At 30.7% G+C, this 17,909-nt stretch overlaps 1 protein-coding gene across 4 annotated transcripts in view; it reads right to left on the bottom strand.

Moving 5' to 3' along the window:
• Positions 1-17,909, bottom strand: part of LOC113376487 (low-density lipoprotein receptor) — a 99,006-nt gene that overhangs the window by 15,794 nt on the left and 65,303 nt on the right. The window contains exons 4-6 of one of the 4 annotated variants that reach the window (XM_026616423.1): positions 15,071-15,187; positions 9,483-9,605; positions 3,294-3,520 (exon numbers count right to left, since the gene is read on the bottom strand). In XM_026616423.1, the coding sequence (XP_026472208.1) occupies positions 3,294-3,520; positions 9,483-9,605; positions 15,071-15,187 (467 nt within the window). The remainder of the gene's footprint in view (positions 1-3,293; positions 3,521-9,482; positions 9,606-15,070; positions 15,188-17,909) is intronic. The other 3 variants (XM_026616425.1, XM_026616424.1, XM_026616426.1) reach the window with 3 other exon arrangements.

The raw sequence follows: 17,909 nt of genomic DNA, 5'->3' as shown, positions 1-17,909 counted from the left end.
CCCACAACACTAATGGCTACATTAAACGAAACTATTTTCGATTGAGCTTAATTTTCGTGGAAACATTCGATATATGTACGGACAAGATACATCAAGAGAACCCCGGTCAGGTCTCGTAGGTTAATTCAATAAACAGAATCGACTTTCGGTTAAGGAGACAACTACATTAGTATTCTTTTATTCTTTTCTTTATTATAAAAGTTCAGATTTTATCAAGATGTTTATTTTTCAATTTGAAATTAAATTTTGATGCAAGCGCTCAAAATATTTTCGAACATAACCCTCCATTATAGTTAATTATTGTCAGCGAAATTTTGAAAATCGGGAACTAAAATCGTGAATTTAAATTATACCCCATTACATTTCAAATTCTCAAAATTGCAGATATATTTATATGATAAACAGAAACGAAATATCGAAGCGCGTAAACGCCGCGCCGTAGTCTAACGGCTGAACATTATAAATCTTGGTATGGAACCCATAAAATAGAAATATAAACAAAATTTGTATTTCTTATTCAAATATCAGATAATTTGATGTGCATATGACTAATAATCATTTTTGACCGCCAAATGGCATTTTTTTACTTTTTTCATTGTATTTCCGAAGCCGCTGCTGGACCAGCTTTGTCTTCAACAATTTTACCAGATAGCTGTTCATTTCGTCAATACAAGTAAAATGTTTTTTGAATCATTTAAACCGGTTGCTCCATTCTCTCAAAAAACGGAATTACGATATTTGGCACTTTTTGCCCCGTATCTTCGGATGTTCTTTAAATCATTCAAATCGGTTGATCCGTGTTCTCGAAATCGTCGACGAAAAATTAAATTCGCACACACATACACAAACAGACGCGCGCACACATATACATCATTTTTTCTGAAGTATGCCAGTGTTAAAAAGATTTCGAAGCGTATAGATATATAAAAAAAATATATTAGATTTTTTGCGATTACTATAACTTACTCTACGGAAAGTTTTAAAAAAAGAGAAATTTTATATTTTTATCCCACTTCTTTTTTAGATTAACAAATAAAACTACAGACAAATACCGAAGGACATTAAAATATTGCCCAAAAACAAAAGAAGATATGTGTATCAAAGGTTCAAAGACATAAATGTACCATTTACCGTTTGTAAAAGATGATAATGGCTTCTTTAAAGTCAGTCTTTACATAATAAGGACATTGATAAGGGGTAACCTAGCGATTATGTAAGCCTAAGATAGGATGGGCGGGGTTCAGTTAAATCCCATTTAAGCGATGGAAGGCATATATCTAAGACGATCCTTTAGCGAATTTTATTTGTTATGCAAATGATAAAACTAGCGAGTGCCATTATACCTTAAAGAAAATGGATGGAATTCCTTCTATAGTAAATGAAATGAATATTTTGTTGAAAACTTGAAAAAGGTTCTAAAGCCGAAAAAGTTTCATTCCAAATTAAAAACAAGAAAAGATTAAAATGAACAAAATTGAAAAATTGGATTCTTCTAAAATTGTAAGTTACACTATTCAAGAAAATAAAAAAAATATTTTTATAATTAACTTAATAATTAGTTAAGGTCCTCTGCTAATAAATATATTTGATAAAATACCAAATTAAGGTTATATACAGTGTTACCTTTGTAAAAAATGTGCCTATTAAATTTATATTTTGTATTGATTGAATAATTTAGCTTCGTCAAATACCTTTAACATTGAAAATAAGACTGTTTTTCTTCTGGCTATCCAATTTTACCTAAAGGATAAAACGGGACAGATGACAAATTTTAGAAAAATAGTATAGGCACATTTCTATAATTAGGAATTAACTGGGAATTTACTGAATACATGTATAGTTCGATAGTTGTTTGTTTGATACGTGCTATGTGTTATAAATTATAACATATAATGTAGTGCATTATAACTCATAATATAGTACATTTGGGTTAGACAGTACAATTACTTAAAGTCCTTTGTACCCCCCGCCCTACCCTATACATAAATAGCTAGAAACTTAAAAATCTGAAAATTTGATGAGTAAGATTTGATGATTGATTTTATTAGTGGTCATATAGTAATCCCGCATACACTTATTTAGCAATTCAAATTAAATTGCTTAAACTTAAGCTTAAAATTAAGCTATTTATGAGCTTAAAATATTAATTTCACTTTGAGGAAGAAAATTGGGTTAATTTGAATCAACCCACAAATTTGTAAGAAATATAAACGCAATATAGTAAAATATCTGATTTTGTGCGTATATATCAAGCGTACTCATTCTTTGCTCGCCAAGGACCGTTTTAGTAGTTTTTTCTCAGGTGAACTAACCTTAAAAAAAAAACATGTACTCTGCGCATACAAAAATACGCGAAATACGTAGTTAGTCTATATCAATCTAAATTTTGCTCTCTAGAAGAAGAAGCTATCTTATCAATATTTACTAATGAACTAAAGAAAAACGGTCCCAAGTTTATCATCCCAGTGAGTGAGTGGTTAAACCAGCGTTTTCCAATCTGTAGGGCGCGCCCCTTCAGAGGGGCGCCAGGCTGTTCTAATGGGGGCATGTACATCTGTTTCCAAAAGACTATTATCAAAAATAACCCAACATTTTTGAAATGATATTAAAATATAAACAAAAAATAATTAGTTTTTATGCATATTTTACGTAATATTGCATATTAATTTGTAGTCTGATAATATCAGTTGAGTATTTATAAAATTAAACTGTTGAAAAAAATAAGGGGGGATGTGTGCAACATTTTTTTTATTAGAGCAAGGGGCGCGGTGCAAAAAAGGTTGGAAACCACCGGGTTAAACCGAGTATCGGTAAATGAACAAAGTGGCGGAGTTAATTTGCACTCCGATAAAACATCAATTAGGGCCAAAAAACAATAAGTACCTTTGACAAATTTTCAAAGATTAATTTTAAGCACGCAATTTTATACGATTATTGACCTAACCACTTATTCACTGGGATGGCAGAATTAACCCCTTAACTTATAATGACGAGCAGAGCCCGCGAGCGATTGCCAGGCCAAAAGTGAATATTACGGGCATAGCCCGCGTATGATATTCGGGAAAGAAGCAAATATTACGCATTTCGGACATGTCCCGGTATGGTGAACGCAAGTATTATATAATATTTATTCATACAAAACTATTAAACACAAAATTATTTTTATTTTTGTGATAAACCGTACACTATGAGGGAAAATAGTCGCAACGCCGCGCCAACTCGAACAACTTTGGGCTGACATTTTCGAATCTAAATTGTAAGTTAAGAGGTTAATACAAAATAAATAGGCATACCCGCTCGTCGCTGCCATCAGGACAATCCAAATCACCGTCGCACCGCCAGCGGCTGGTGATACAATAGTTCTCGGAGCAGGCAAACTCCGTATCTGGAGCGCAGGTCGCAGGTGGACAGGCGTGCTCATCGCTCCCGTCGCCGCAATCGTCGTCACGATCGCAGACCCAACGCCTCTGCACACATTTGCCGTTGCCGCATGTGAACTCGTCGGAGCGGCAAGTATCATCTAGACGCGTGAAATATACTCTTATGATGAATAGTTTCAGAACTAAGTGTGAATATCGTTCAGATTATACTAGAACATTGTAAACGATTGAAGCAATTTATAAATATAAAATTTGAAACTCACATATATTGATAATTTTCCTTACGTGATACTAACATATTTCAATCATTAATGCTATTCCTGCTTTTTGTTATGATAGTTAACTACAATACTACAAATTCCTAACTTACTATATATTTTTATTCCTAACATAAAAATATGGATAATCTCTATAAAACCAGTGGAAAACAAAACCTTTTGAAACCATCTGCAACAAAATTCCTATCTTTTTTTAAAATCTAGTATTCATTTTAAATTCATCAGATTCCTTTCATTTGTTCGGAGTGAAACATGCCCTATGCACGATTTCTTGCCCACGCCCGTCATCTAAGTTACTATTAGTATAAAAATTTATTATTTTAAATTTTGAAAGTTTTAAATATAAAGATTTAATTCACAACCTATAGATTTAATTCCAGATTTACGATGGTAAAAAAAAAATCCTACCAATATATACAACGGATTTATAAATATGTACATATATATACAGGGTGTCCTAGACCTTGACGTCAAGCCGAAGTGGGTTAATAGTATTGACCTTAACCGCCCTGAAAAAAAATGAAAAAAAAATTATCTCACATTCTTTAGAAATTATGAGCTTTTAAGTGCTACCTAGAGCTTTCGTGAAATTATGACCTTTTTAACATTTAATAGTTAACAGGTTTATTAAGGTTAAACTTTTAATAGTTATCCTGTTAACTTTTAAATTTTGTTCATTTATACTTTAGAACCGTAACCGTGAATAAAAATTTAAAGACCAAAGTAAAAAAAAGCAATTTTTCAAAGTTTTGGGGGAACTTTTTGTTGAACTATAAATTAATTTTTTTCTAGATTGTCTTTGAGAAACCCGCCTTTAAAAAAATGTACTAAAGTGTGTTCGCAAGTTTCATAGAAAGTTGCATAGAATTTAATCAGGATTCAGAATGGTAAAATACCTGATAATTTTATTAGTGAAATATTTTGAGTATAAAAATAAAAACCGAAAAATAACACGATAACGGCTAACTAATTTTCCTCACATTCTGTTCAAATGCTTTGCTCTCGCATATTGGAGTACGTTTGTGCGTGCGACAAACATTTAAACTAATTGTGAGTAAAATATACTGGCAAAAATTTATATACTATTTACGAGAAATTTTTCAATTTTTTCTAGACAGTTAAGGTCAATACTATCATTTCGTTTCGGCTTGACGTCAAGGTTTGGGACACACTGACATAACGCTCGGGCGTTACACCAATAAACGTAACGCCCAATCTATAGAATTCACTTGTCAATTCACATATATATCAACATGAAATTCGAGATTTTATTCGTGCATATATCATAAAATTGCCTATATAAAAAAATAAAATGACAATTCCAGTTATGTTTTTCCTTTCTCAAATCCGTTTTTCCGCTTTTCTCCAATGTTTCGGCTTGGTTATTTTAAGCTATCATTCAGTGGCGAAAAGTAAACTGAATATATTATTGTTCAATACAGAATTTGTTGCTTTTCTCAAAAACAAATCGTGTACATATTATATATATATATATATATATATATATATATATATATTTCAGTATTCAGGGCAATACTTCAATTAAAAACTTGTATGACCTTATAAAATTTTTATTGTTTCCAAACTTTTCGACACTTAGTTTTGTGTCATCTTCAGTGGACTATGTAATTGCAATATTCCTAATTATTTCATAATAATAATTGTTCACAAATGAACAAATAAAAACAATTCTTGTCACTTGTCACGATTTTTTTTTCTAAATTTCTAATATCGCATCGGACAGCGGCTTTGCGACATGTAGTCTACAATAAAAAATTCGTTCTAAAAATTTATATAATTGTTCCGATTTAAAGTGACAAGAATTGTTTTTATTTGTGCATTTCTGAACTATTATTATTATAAAATAATTAGGAATATTACAATTACATAGTCCACTAAAGGTGACACAAAACAATGTGTCGAAACGTATGGGAACAATAAAAATGTTATAAGTTCATACAAGTTTTTAATTGATGTATTGCCCTGAAGACTGAATCTCACATATCTCAACATTAAAATTACTAAAATTAACATATATATATATATATATATATATATATATATATATATATATATATACGAGGTGTGTTCAAAAAGTACCCGGAATTACTAATAATTAAATTTCGCGGGTCTGGAGTGTCTGATTGTCAAATTTTTTTTTTATTGTGTTGGTATACATGCCCCTAAAGTATGATGAAATTTTCAGCTATATTCACTGTTTACTTTGTCTGTGGTAGTCGCTAAGGTTCGACGTGTTTTTCTGAGCTCGGCGATTTTTACAATGGAAGAATTGAAAAGTCAAAGAATTTGTATTAAATTTTGCGTAAAAAATGAAATAAAGTGTTGCAAAGTGCAAAAATTCACCAGATATGGCTCCGTGTGACTTTTTCCTATTCCCAAAGTTGAAGAGACCCATGAAAGGACGGCGGTTTTCCTCGATTGAAGAAAATCGCTGAGAGTGCTCAAGGACATATCAAAAAGTGAATATCAAGGGTGCTTCGAAAATTGGAAAAAACGCTGGCATAAGTGTATTATATCTGGGGGGGACTACTTTGAAGGGGACCACCTTAATGTAGATGAATAAATAAATATTTTTTTGAAAAAACGAAAATTCCGGGTACTTTTTGAACAGACCTCGTATTTATATATATATCGTAGACATAACGTAGCGTGCATGTAACAGCGACCGCATCGTGAATGCTGCGCGTCTGCCGTTTGTATTAAAGCGTACATATTTGAGTAATTAGGTTTTGCACTTGAGAGAGCAGAATGGCCATATATGTGCCAAAACCAAATAGTGGCTATAAATAGAAATATAATACAATTCGAGGTCAGTTACTTACCACTTTTAGACAAGCTCTGTAATGAAATGTTAATTACATTTAAACAAATATGTTTCGGTCCAATTATTTCAATAGTATGTCAATGTATAATACTTGATAAATTTTATTATGTTTCAATTAATAATTATGTTTTCATATAATACTTCATATCTAGCATTATAAAATAATATACGGTCAATATGAATTGATAATAAAGTAATTGCTAGATTAATTTTAACGGGCTTCAAATATATATATATATATATATATATATATATATATATATATATATATTAGGTTATCAATATGAACATCAAGAATTTTTTTTGCACTTATGTATTGAATAGTTTTAATTTTACAGACGTTTCTGGGCTAGATTTGTTTCATCCTCAGTGTAGGGGGCGTCCATTAATCACGTGATCGATTTTTAAGGATTTTAGACCCCCTTTCCCCTTGGTATCAAAATTCCCGCTCCCCCTTGGTGATACTTGTTGACATTCAAAATTACCCCCTCCTTCTTCAAACATCACGTGTATTTTAAGTTACAAGAAAAAATGGTAAAATTAATGTTTTTTTTTTAAAAAAATCAGGCAAAAAATAAATACACATGATATATTTTTATACCCTTCCTCCGCTACGTGATATTTCGTGATTTTTTGTCAAAACCCCCGTCCCCCTAAAAACATCACGTGATTAATGAGCGCCCCCTATTATAATTTCTAATAACTAAAATATGGACACACAAATCCTTGTTATCTGTTGCAAAATCTTCAGCTTACTCTTTGAACATGCGTAAGATGCGTGAGTCATCGAGGACGGATCATGTGATGTATCGTCATTTTGAATATAGGAATAAATAAGAGTTAAAAACTTAATAGTGTATCTATATTTTAGTTATTACCGATTATATTACACTGAGGATGAAACAAACCTAGTCCCGAAATAACTTTTTTCATAAATAAGTGCAAAAAGAGTGCTGTGTGTGCAAATATGCATTTGCAGGAAAGATACACACACATACAATATATATATATACATATATATATATATATATATATATATATATCCTCTATAGTTGTACATAAAGAATAGCTGTATCCAGCTATCCATTGCCGCTTTTAACCATGGCAATGGGAAGCAAGGAACATAGATTTTGAATAAAGGAGCTTCCGTCGATGACAACATGGAGTCGCGAAATATATTCATCATTTGGCTGGTTCCTGAAATGCTTGAGCTCCTTATCATGTTTGGTGATCAGCTATTTTTCTGTGACAACCTTCAGATACTTGTAAGTGAAATAAAACCTATTTGAAGTCACGAAGCGTATACATCGTGATAACTATCGTGCATTCTCAATTTACGCAGCTATCTTCAGTATTTATATGAAGCAGTTGTCTATTTCGATTATTTTCTGTTGCTTGTAATTACGCGCTACAGCAAACATACGCAATGTAACAGACATATTACAATATGAATTAAGTTTTTAGAGAAAAATAGCATTTTTTCATTGTATATAACTGCGATTCTACGGTAACTTTCACCAAATGTGATCATTTTTTCTCATAAGGAGTTGATTGACTTTTGATAATAAATCAATTTCTGTGACTAAATAGAATTAAAATTAAGGGATTTTACCAATTTTTCATATAAAAGCTCTCTATACAACAAATCATGCTAGGCGACTACCATAAAATAATTTTAAACTATACAACATACTGATGTCTTACTCTAGAGGAGAAATACAGGGAACTGAAAGCCGAAGCACAGGTCCAGGAAGCATGGAAACAGAAGTTTGTAAAGGAAAGTTTATAAGAGTGAAAAAAGTTAATAATGGTAATGAGAATAATGGAGAAGGGAAAAGGGAATAATCGATAGGTGGTGCTCTTATACCAAGGACCTGTCTTCGGGCAGACTACTATTTATTATTATTATTACTACACTATATTATTATACTATACTATAATATACAATACTGTACTGTAGTATACAGATATACAAATACACTACCCTGCAAAAGTTTGGACTCACTTAAGAAAATCGGTTTGGACTCACTTATTCATCATTCTCAGACAGTTTAATAAAACAGATTTGTTGAGAATTACATTCAATTTACGAGTTAAAAACATATACATGTGATATTTTTGAATTTTTGTGGAAAAAACGAAAAAAATCAATCAGCCGTTTTCCATCAATATGATGGCCTTTCAATTTGATGATGACCCCATAAATTTTTAGATGATGATGTATCGAGTAAAGTTAATTTAAGTTCAACTAAATAGTTAATGTATTCAAAGTGATAATTTGTAACATTGTACATTTTGCAATATTTCGAAAATTAACACATTTCTGTACAATAAATAAATGAGAATTTAAAATGAACGCTCAAAAATCATTTTTAAAATGCTTTTCAATATCAATACGTACATTCAACTGTCTGAGGAGGACGATAAACAAAGTGACGAAAAAAAAACGATTTTCTCAAGTGAGTCCAAACTTTTGCAGAGCAGTGTAATTACATAAATTGAATACGAATTACGCGTTCAGTAGAAGTCCGAATAACCAATAAAGTTTTAAAGATATAAATACTATCAATCATGCAGTAAAAGAGTTTATAAAATATTACGTTCACTAGTATTGTATGGAATCACAAACTAAAGTAGAGATCGCAAGTTTTCCTTCTATCCACCATTTCTCCGATTTTCATACAGCATGCGAACAAGAAGAAAATATCTAGGGCACATAGTTTTGTATATTATCAATAAAGCCTTATGAAAGATTGCAATTATAAAAAAAACTACATTGACAGTCAAAGAATATTGCACATTCAGTCTACTGAAGTTATAGAGTCGATAAAAGATATCTTGGAAATGACTAAAACGTTTAGGTAAATATTAATGGAAGTAGAAGAACTACTAAAATTATAAGAGAAGACAGATAGCTAAGAAATAGATAAAACTGGATTAAGCAAAAATTTGAAGACATTCAGGCAAATATCTGCTTACTGCAAGCCAATTCGTCGCTGCCATCGCTGCAATCAGGGTTGTCATCACACATCCAATTTAGTGGAACACATTCTCCTGATGATCCACGGCAGGTAAACTCATCACTTGAACAAACTCTTCCTTCTATCGTATGATTGTCCCAATAGCCAAAAATTAAATAAATTATATTTGATGAAAGTAATCACTAAATCGTAGCATTTATAAAGTCAATATTGAGCAGACTAATAAAGTGCTACAGTTGTAAATGAAGACTTTGAGTCAGTTAAGTAAAAATATTTTGATGTTTTTAAAATGTCTACAATTATTTCGCAAACGATATATTGAACATCATATAATTATATATATATATATATATATATATATATATATATATATATATAATAACATGCTACCGTTAACACTGTATTTAATGGGCATTTAAATTTAGTATCTTATTTTATTATAAAACTTCCAACTTCAAAAAAATTAATACCAACACAAATTAATATTAATTATATATTGAATATTTTATAATAGAGATTTCATGAATCTGTATATAATATTACATGTATTTTATGAACTATTAAATTTAATATCCAATTTTATGAGCATTTTAATATTCATTTTCCAAATACTTTATCCCATACCTTTTAAAATTTGAGCCATGAACACAAAAAATAATCACCTCAAAATTTCGAATAAAAGTAGTGTGCACGATAAATGATTAAATTTAAATTTGAACATATGAATGATAAAACATCATTCAAATCGACATCGAACACAAGGTATAATTAAAAATTGATATATTCAACTTAGAAAAACATCTAAGTACAACGCAATATTACTTTTTTGTTGGAAATGTAGAGTTTGTTATTTTAAATCATTTCATTGACAGTTTTTCATCGCTTTATATATATATGTATATATATATACACACATATATATATATATATATATATATATATATATATATATTATAAGATTGAAGAGATTGATGTAATCAAATACGAGCACTAGAGTTTTTTCGTTATTGAAAGCATGAATGACCTATGGAGAAACAATAAAGAGCCTTTCAAAAGAATCTTGAAAAATATTTCGGATTCTTTCATAATTTCATAATATTAGCCGGGTTCTCTCATAACTTTGCGTCCAGAAAGCTCTAGCCACCCTTCGACTCGTATCTTATTATATTTATTTGAATATTTAGAGAGAATGCATAATCCAAATAGTTTTGTTACTATTTTTATTATGCGCATAGATGTGTTTACATGCATTTTTGTCGATTAAAAATTTTATCTCAAAACTTTTTTCTCATTTCTTGGAAAATCTCTTATGAGTTGACATGGTTGAAAAATCGAGAAGTTTTACATATGTTAAGAAATAAAAACATAGTGAAATAATATTAATGATACTTTTACAATATGTACGTATTTTGATTATAGTTGTCATCTGCATATTTCTATTATATAATATATTCACTACATATAACTGACAAGGAGAACTTCAGGTTTACTCTTTCTAATAAAACTTCGCATGATGATATGATTGATAGTCAAAACCCAACAGAATATTATAGGCCTATTTCGAACATATCAATTTTTATTCGCAAAATAAAGGCATCGAATTAATAATTATAAAGATTTTTGCAATATTTAACTCAATAGATAGAACATAAAAATAAACTAAAAAACGTAAAAAATATACGCTGACGGAATTTGAACTCGATAATTTTTAACTCATTGAATACGAGCGCAAAAAGGGAAGCGTCCATTAATCACGTGAGTGATTTCTAGATAAGATTTTCTTTCCAATTTCTAATATGTATGGACCTTCCTCCCGTGATAAGTGGTGATATTTAAAATTGCCCCCCACACAACAACAAGTGTACTTATAGTACCTAGAAAAATCGTAACATTTTTGATTTTTTTTGTTGAAAATTTTCAGATTTTTTCTAAATTGAGGTAAAAAGACTCCCTCCACCCTACGTAAGATTTCATGATTATTTGTCAAACCCCCCTCCCCCTTTAAAGCTCATGTAATTAATAAACGCCCGCAAATTGAAGCATGTGCTTAAACTCTGTATGCGTACACGGTCTATTTTTTCAAAACTTTAATTAATATTTATATCTGAACCACTTCTCATAGGTCAATAATATTTTACAGTATTCAGTTTGACTATCGACTCTGTCACCATGCAAAGTTTCATCATAATCCCAGAAGAGTAAACCTGAGGTTCTCCTTGTAAGTTACACAATACTTGGCCCGCAAACTAGTGGTTGTACATGCACTGGAAGGAAATGATCATACCCTCTCGAAACGCAAGCCGGTCCTTTCCGACACTCGGGCTACGACCACAGCATAAAACGTGCTATACGTGGTTATTTGAGCGAGCTTTTATAGGTTGAACATAAGGAAACATATGCAATATAATAGCAAGATGACTCCTTTGTAGCAAGCATACTATATATATCATAAAAAATAACCATTTACAGCTGTAACAAACTTTTCCTTTAACAAGTGCTATTTTAAAAACCTTAGTAGTGCATGTAATAAGATTTTGACATCGTTTTTATGTGATGATGCCAAACTACATGACTCAAATTTAATTATCTACATATATATAAAAATAAGTCGGGTTTTCCTTCCTGACGAAAAAACTCCAGAACGCACGAAGGTTTTCGCAAGGTTTATAGACAAGAATATTAGTGGTGCATGGTATTGTGTCTTAATGCAAATTGCTGGAACTTCACGCACCGTAATTAAAAATTCGAGTAATAACATTAGTGAGAATTATCAGAATTATGCTTGGTTAAGTCAACGAGTATTTCTTGCCGCAAAAAATAATGATGTACACGCACTGAATTTCACCATTCAATCAAAAATTGCTGGCGATTTGGTGACATACCAATGATTCCGACTGGTCCTCCGTTTGACTTCAAACAATTGCAATTTCCAGTTCGCAATGACAACAAGTCGCTTAGTGTTTGCGGGATACATTTCAAATATTTTATTTAGAAAATCATTATTTTTCACATGGGCAGTTATACGTTGCCTGTTCACGAGTTGGAATACCATCCGCTTTGTTTGTGTTAACGTCAGACCAAAAAATAAAAAATGTGGTTTACCAAAGAGCACTTCAATGAAAATGATAATTTGCGGATTCACTTTCATTTACTTAGAGAAGTTTAACTAAAAAATACTTCATCTTTGTAATCGAAATAAATTCATTACTGTTGTGCAATAAAATCAAATTTTTCCTTTTCAAATATAAAACAAACAAAAAATCTCTTCATCTTTCTCACGAAACTATCTGGTGGCGAAACGGAGTTCGCCGGGTTTGCTAGTTAATAATAATTTCATGATATAATGCGACGATATAGTTCTCTCTAATTCAAACTGTAAATGTGTATTGAAGACTGTATCTATTCCAGCTATGAGCACCTTCAACAAATATAATATATAATTTAGTTAATTAAATATCTTGAGCGACAGACGCCTCTTAGAAATTCCATCTACAAATTGAATTGTTGATTTGCCAATATTCCACATATCATCGCAGATTTCAATAATCTCGATTCCATCAATCTTGAATCATGAATGGCAACATTAATTATTCTCCATCCCATCGTCATGTCATCGTGCCTTTAAATATTTCCTCTATTACGTGTGCTTCAATATTCAGTCAATAAACATTACATGCCTGTCGGAATCCTGATAAATTTCGCATCAATGATAGCTTAAAAATGATTGTAGCATTTAATCCGGATCATATAAAAAAGCATTCTGCGAGGGTACGTTTTTTTAAAATTATTCTGGTTTTAAAATAATTGATAAAAATAAGTCTCGAAAATTCAGTCAATTTTGATACAGTATCATTAGTAAAAATTCAAAATTTTTAATTAGAAAATTTTTCTTCGAGTTTTATCTATAACCCACCCTGAAACAATGTACACAAACTCGTAAAAAGTATGGTATACACTTACAACCCAGAAATGTTAACATTGACGTCTAAAGCAGTATATCAAAGAGCATTAAATTCATGTTGCACATTGTTTTTATTATAGGTAGTTAGAATTTTATTTCAAAATTACTTTCTATAAACACTGACGTGTTTTGAAAGTTTCTTAATATCGTACGAGAAAAACGGATTGCAAACAGAGATAGCAAATTGATAGCTTGAAATATAACAAAACTACTTGAAATATCTAATATTTTCCAATAACAAAGTTGCGGTAATAAGAAATAATCAGCAAAAAAAAGTTCATAACTAGTGGAGCATGGCATCGAGCTTTAAGGCAAATTGCTGAAACTTTCCGTACAGTAATGAAATATTCGAGAAATATCAAATGTTTCTAAACTGATTATTATAAATACTGTAACGTATATATGTTTACATTAAATTTAAAATAAAGGACATTGTCTAATATTTATAAGAATTATATAAACTGAATAGCAAAGTTAAAATTATTTCTTTGAAGTATATTAGTGAGCTTTAGAACTTTAGCCAGAATTAAAATTAAAATCCAAATTTTTTTCGATATTGAAAAAATATTTTTTGGAAATTGGAAAAAAAATTCAAATCAACCGTTTCGTTAATACGAGCAAATAGTTTTTTGAATCATTCAAATCGGATGCTTAGTTCTCTCGAAAACTGCCATTTTTTGCACATTTTGCTCGGTATCTCCAAGACGATTGGACCTGCCTTAGTTAAAAACTAATCACCACTTCTCCTCATTTGTATTTTCTGCACTCTATGCTCCATATATCCGTAACGGCTGGACCTGCCTTTTCTAAAAACTAATCAGCACATCTCCCTATCAATAGAAATCAAATGTTTTTTGAACCATTCAAATCGGTTAATCCGTGCGCCCGAAAACGTGGACGAAAAAATGCGGACATACAAAACACACACACACATCTATTTTTTCTGAGGTATGCCAAAATTTTCAGAAACCTTCAAAACGTGAAGAAATGCAAACATTTTCAATTTCATTTTTCGGCCCATTACTATAACCACCCTACGGGACGTTGAAAAGTTCAAATCACAAATGGTGGATAGAATAAATATAGCTAAAATATTCATATTGGAACCTTGTAATGAGAAATAAAGATTTGAATTGGAAAATAATACTCCAAAAATGTCTTAGAATACAGTAACCGTATCATTACAATGCATGTTAAACAATACAATATTTACATGTATTATCAGAACTTAAATCTTCAATATTTTCTTAAACAAGTCTCGCATATACCAAAGCTCCCTAATAATGCTATGCGATATAAAATTGACCATTAACCATTAACAACTTAATGTATAATAGGCATAATTACACTTTCGTAAACGTGTACTAATGATGTGCAAGTCTATTATTAAAATTTGTACCGAATATGTAAAATACATCTCACTTCACCGAAAGCATCCCTAAATAAATTCCTTGCACAATACAAGAAATTTGAGCAAGAGAGATTGGATTGATCAGCACAGATCCTAATACCTGTCCGCCCTACTAACCCATTTAATCCAACTATTTAAAAGATCAGTTACAGAATAGAATTCTTTTATCTAAAGAATTAGTCATGTCGAGCGTGGTGGTTCAAGGAAGACTCACCGCACTTGAACTCGTCTTCTCCATCAGCGCAATCTGACATGTCATCGCAAATCCAGGATCCTGGTATGCATACGCCACTCCGGCACTTGAATTCTTCCGGGCTGCATTGACGCGTATCTGTTCATCAAAACCAACAAAAAATGTAGAAAATTGAAAATCGATTAACCCCACGATTGTGCATGAACGTGATGTAAGGGCGAATTACCAGAGATATCCAGATGATGGGTTAATAAGCCTTAATGGTTAGAAGGCCGTTAGATTTAATAAATAGATGATTTATTATAATATTAGATATATTATTTGTTAGTTGAATTATTTATCAACACTTTCTGTTATTCCCAATTTCACTGAAATTGTTAACATTCGCATAAATATTAGCTGATGATTATCCAGAAACCGCTGACACATACGCATGCAATTCCATTGCATAAGCATCGTATTACTTAATGATAATAATTGCAAGAATATCTTCAAAAAAAGAAATCTTTAAACAAATTTGTAGTTCTCACGCAATGATTTTCATCAGATTTCCTTGTACAACATAATATGAATTTATAAATCGTTTTAATGGCAATTACACCACACAATATACAAGACAATCAAAAAGAGAATTCGAGACGTTAAAAGGATGAGTAAATCCCAAAGGATTTGTGTCACAAAAACAGATCCTTTCCCCTAATATTTACACAAAACGTTTGTCGCTTTCTGAAGGTAATTGGTGGATAAGCAAAGTGACATACGAGTTCATAGGTCAAATTTTTGCGTAACATCTAAATCTTCTGTTCAAGCAGAAATATCATTCAAAATGTATACAAGAAACCAGAAAATCTCTTTGTCAGAAGAAGAATCATAATTATTTTAAACTAAGATGAAAATGCATATTTGAGAGCATATTAGAAGTCTAGAAATAAGTCCATTTTTAAAGAAACAAATAGGGTAGAGCGGGCTTAAAGGTCCGTGGGTAAAAAGTCCACCACCGATATATCAAAAACGAGTAAAGTTAAGAAATTTTTTTAACAACTATATATGAAAATAGAGGGAAAAAGATGTGTAACCAGCCATAAACTTGATTCTTACGACGTTGCTATCGGGAAATAAAAGGCAATGTTTGAAAACTCATAATAAAAGTGTTTTCTTCTATTGTTAGTTTTTTGGTTGCTTTGCTTAGACTTAATATAATTTTTAAATATACGTTATTTAATTGTTTTATAATATGAATTATTAATTTTAAGTAAAATTCAACAGTTTTTTTTATATGACCTCTATGAAAGCTTACATCTGGATGGTGTAAAAAAGACCGACTTAACCTTCACCCTGGCAAAGGTATAAAAAATAAAAAATAATAAACAAAAAAAAATTAGTTAAAAAAAGCAATTTTATAATAGATAAATTAAAGAAATATTTATTCCAAATCTGCTGATGATTTTTTCTGACGAAATAGCAGATCGAGGTTGTTATGCACAGTGTTATATCTGTAAAAAATGCACTCATGAAATTTATAATTTGCATTGATCGAGTAATTTACCTATTATTTTGTAAAATCCTTTTAAAATTTAAATAAGACATTGAATCTGTTTTCCCCCTGGCCTAATTTATCTCGCCTATGGAGTTAAAAGATTCAGGTTGCAATTACTTAAAAAAAAAAAAACAACAAAAAACACATTTCTACAATGATGAGATTTTCACTGAAAATAGTCAGATAGTTGTTTGTTTGATATGTGTTATTTGCTGGAATATAATTGGTTTGGTTTTCACAATATAATTGCTCAAAGTCAAATGTGATCCTTGTGCCTCGCCCTACTCTATATCTAGATACAAAAATCTCTTGATCAGTCAAACAAATGTCCCGTTCTGTGCCAAAGAAGCAATTGTCGCCATTTCTAGGTTTACTTTGTTAAAAATCATAATTTTTAATGCAACAACAATTGAAAACTGTATTTAACTTCAAGTTGTTGTATATCGCAAAGTCGCTTGTGTATTTGTTATTTATATCTGTAGTAAAATTCTTATTATTATTGTTCATTATTATATTGCTTTAAGGACTTCTGTCATAGGTATGATTTCTTTTCATTTTGACTATTGAATCAATTACATTTGGGTTATATTTTAAGCTACAATGCGTAATTTTTTTGTAGAGAATCTTCACATAACAATTGAGAATTAGTTCAGTTTAGAATCTTGTTACTTGGGATGCACATAAAAGAAAATAAGAGCCGAAGAATTTTTTTTATCAAACCCTCTTAAAAGAAAATCATTCTGTAAAATAATATAACTTGAAAACAAAAATCATGAAGCATCCCCCATATTGTACTGATCTTGAGCCAACTGATTACCATTTATTTCGCAGTTTATACTATTTTTATGATACGACATCCACTAATGATGATGATCTGTATTCGCACATAGTTCAGGTTTTTTTCTGATAAAAATCAGAAGTTCTGTGAGCAAGGAATCATATAGTCGCCAGAAAAATAAAATGGTAAGTTTAAGCAAACTGAAAAATGAATGATTAAAATTTATTCTGTCTATAAAATACATAGTGTTATTATAACACTTGGCCGGTCCTGGGCTACTCAGCGCCCGCATGCAAATTTTTTTTTAGCGCTCCCCCCCTATTATTTTAAATTCTTGAATAGCTTATTATTAAAATTATATAAACATTTACATAAACTTTTTAAAATAATTTTTATTAAATATGGATTTTTTATACAAAAAAATGGATATCTATAATCTAAATGCGCATAAAGTACATTGATTTTAAAATTATTTAAAAGATCAAGGCGATTTGCGGGCGCTCATAATCAAATTGTAGTTCCTTCTATCGTTGTCGCACTAAAGA

The sequence above is a fragment of the Ctenocephalides felis genome, unplaced genomic scaffold, assembly GCF_003426905.1.
Source record: "Ctenocephalides felis isolate EL2017-DRISC unplaced genomic scaffold, ASM342690v1 CF-g0.4_SCAFFOLD_01886, whole genome shotgun sequence".
Taxonomy (NCBI): Eukaryota; Metazoa; Arthropoda; class Insecta; order Siphonaptera; family Pulicidae; genus Ctenocephalides; species Ctenocephalides felis.
Note: the sequence above shows the minus strand (reverse complement) of the source record. Positions and strands in the feature narration are given on the sequence as shown.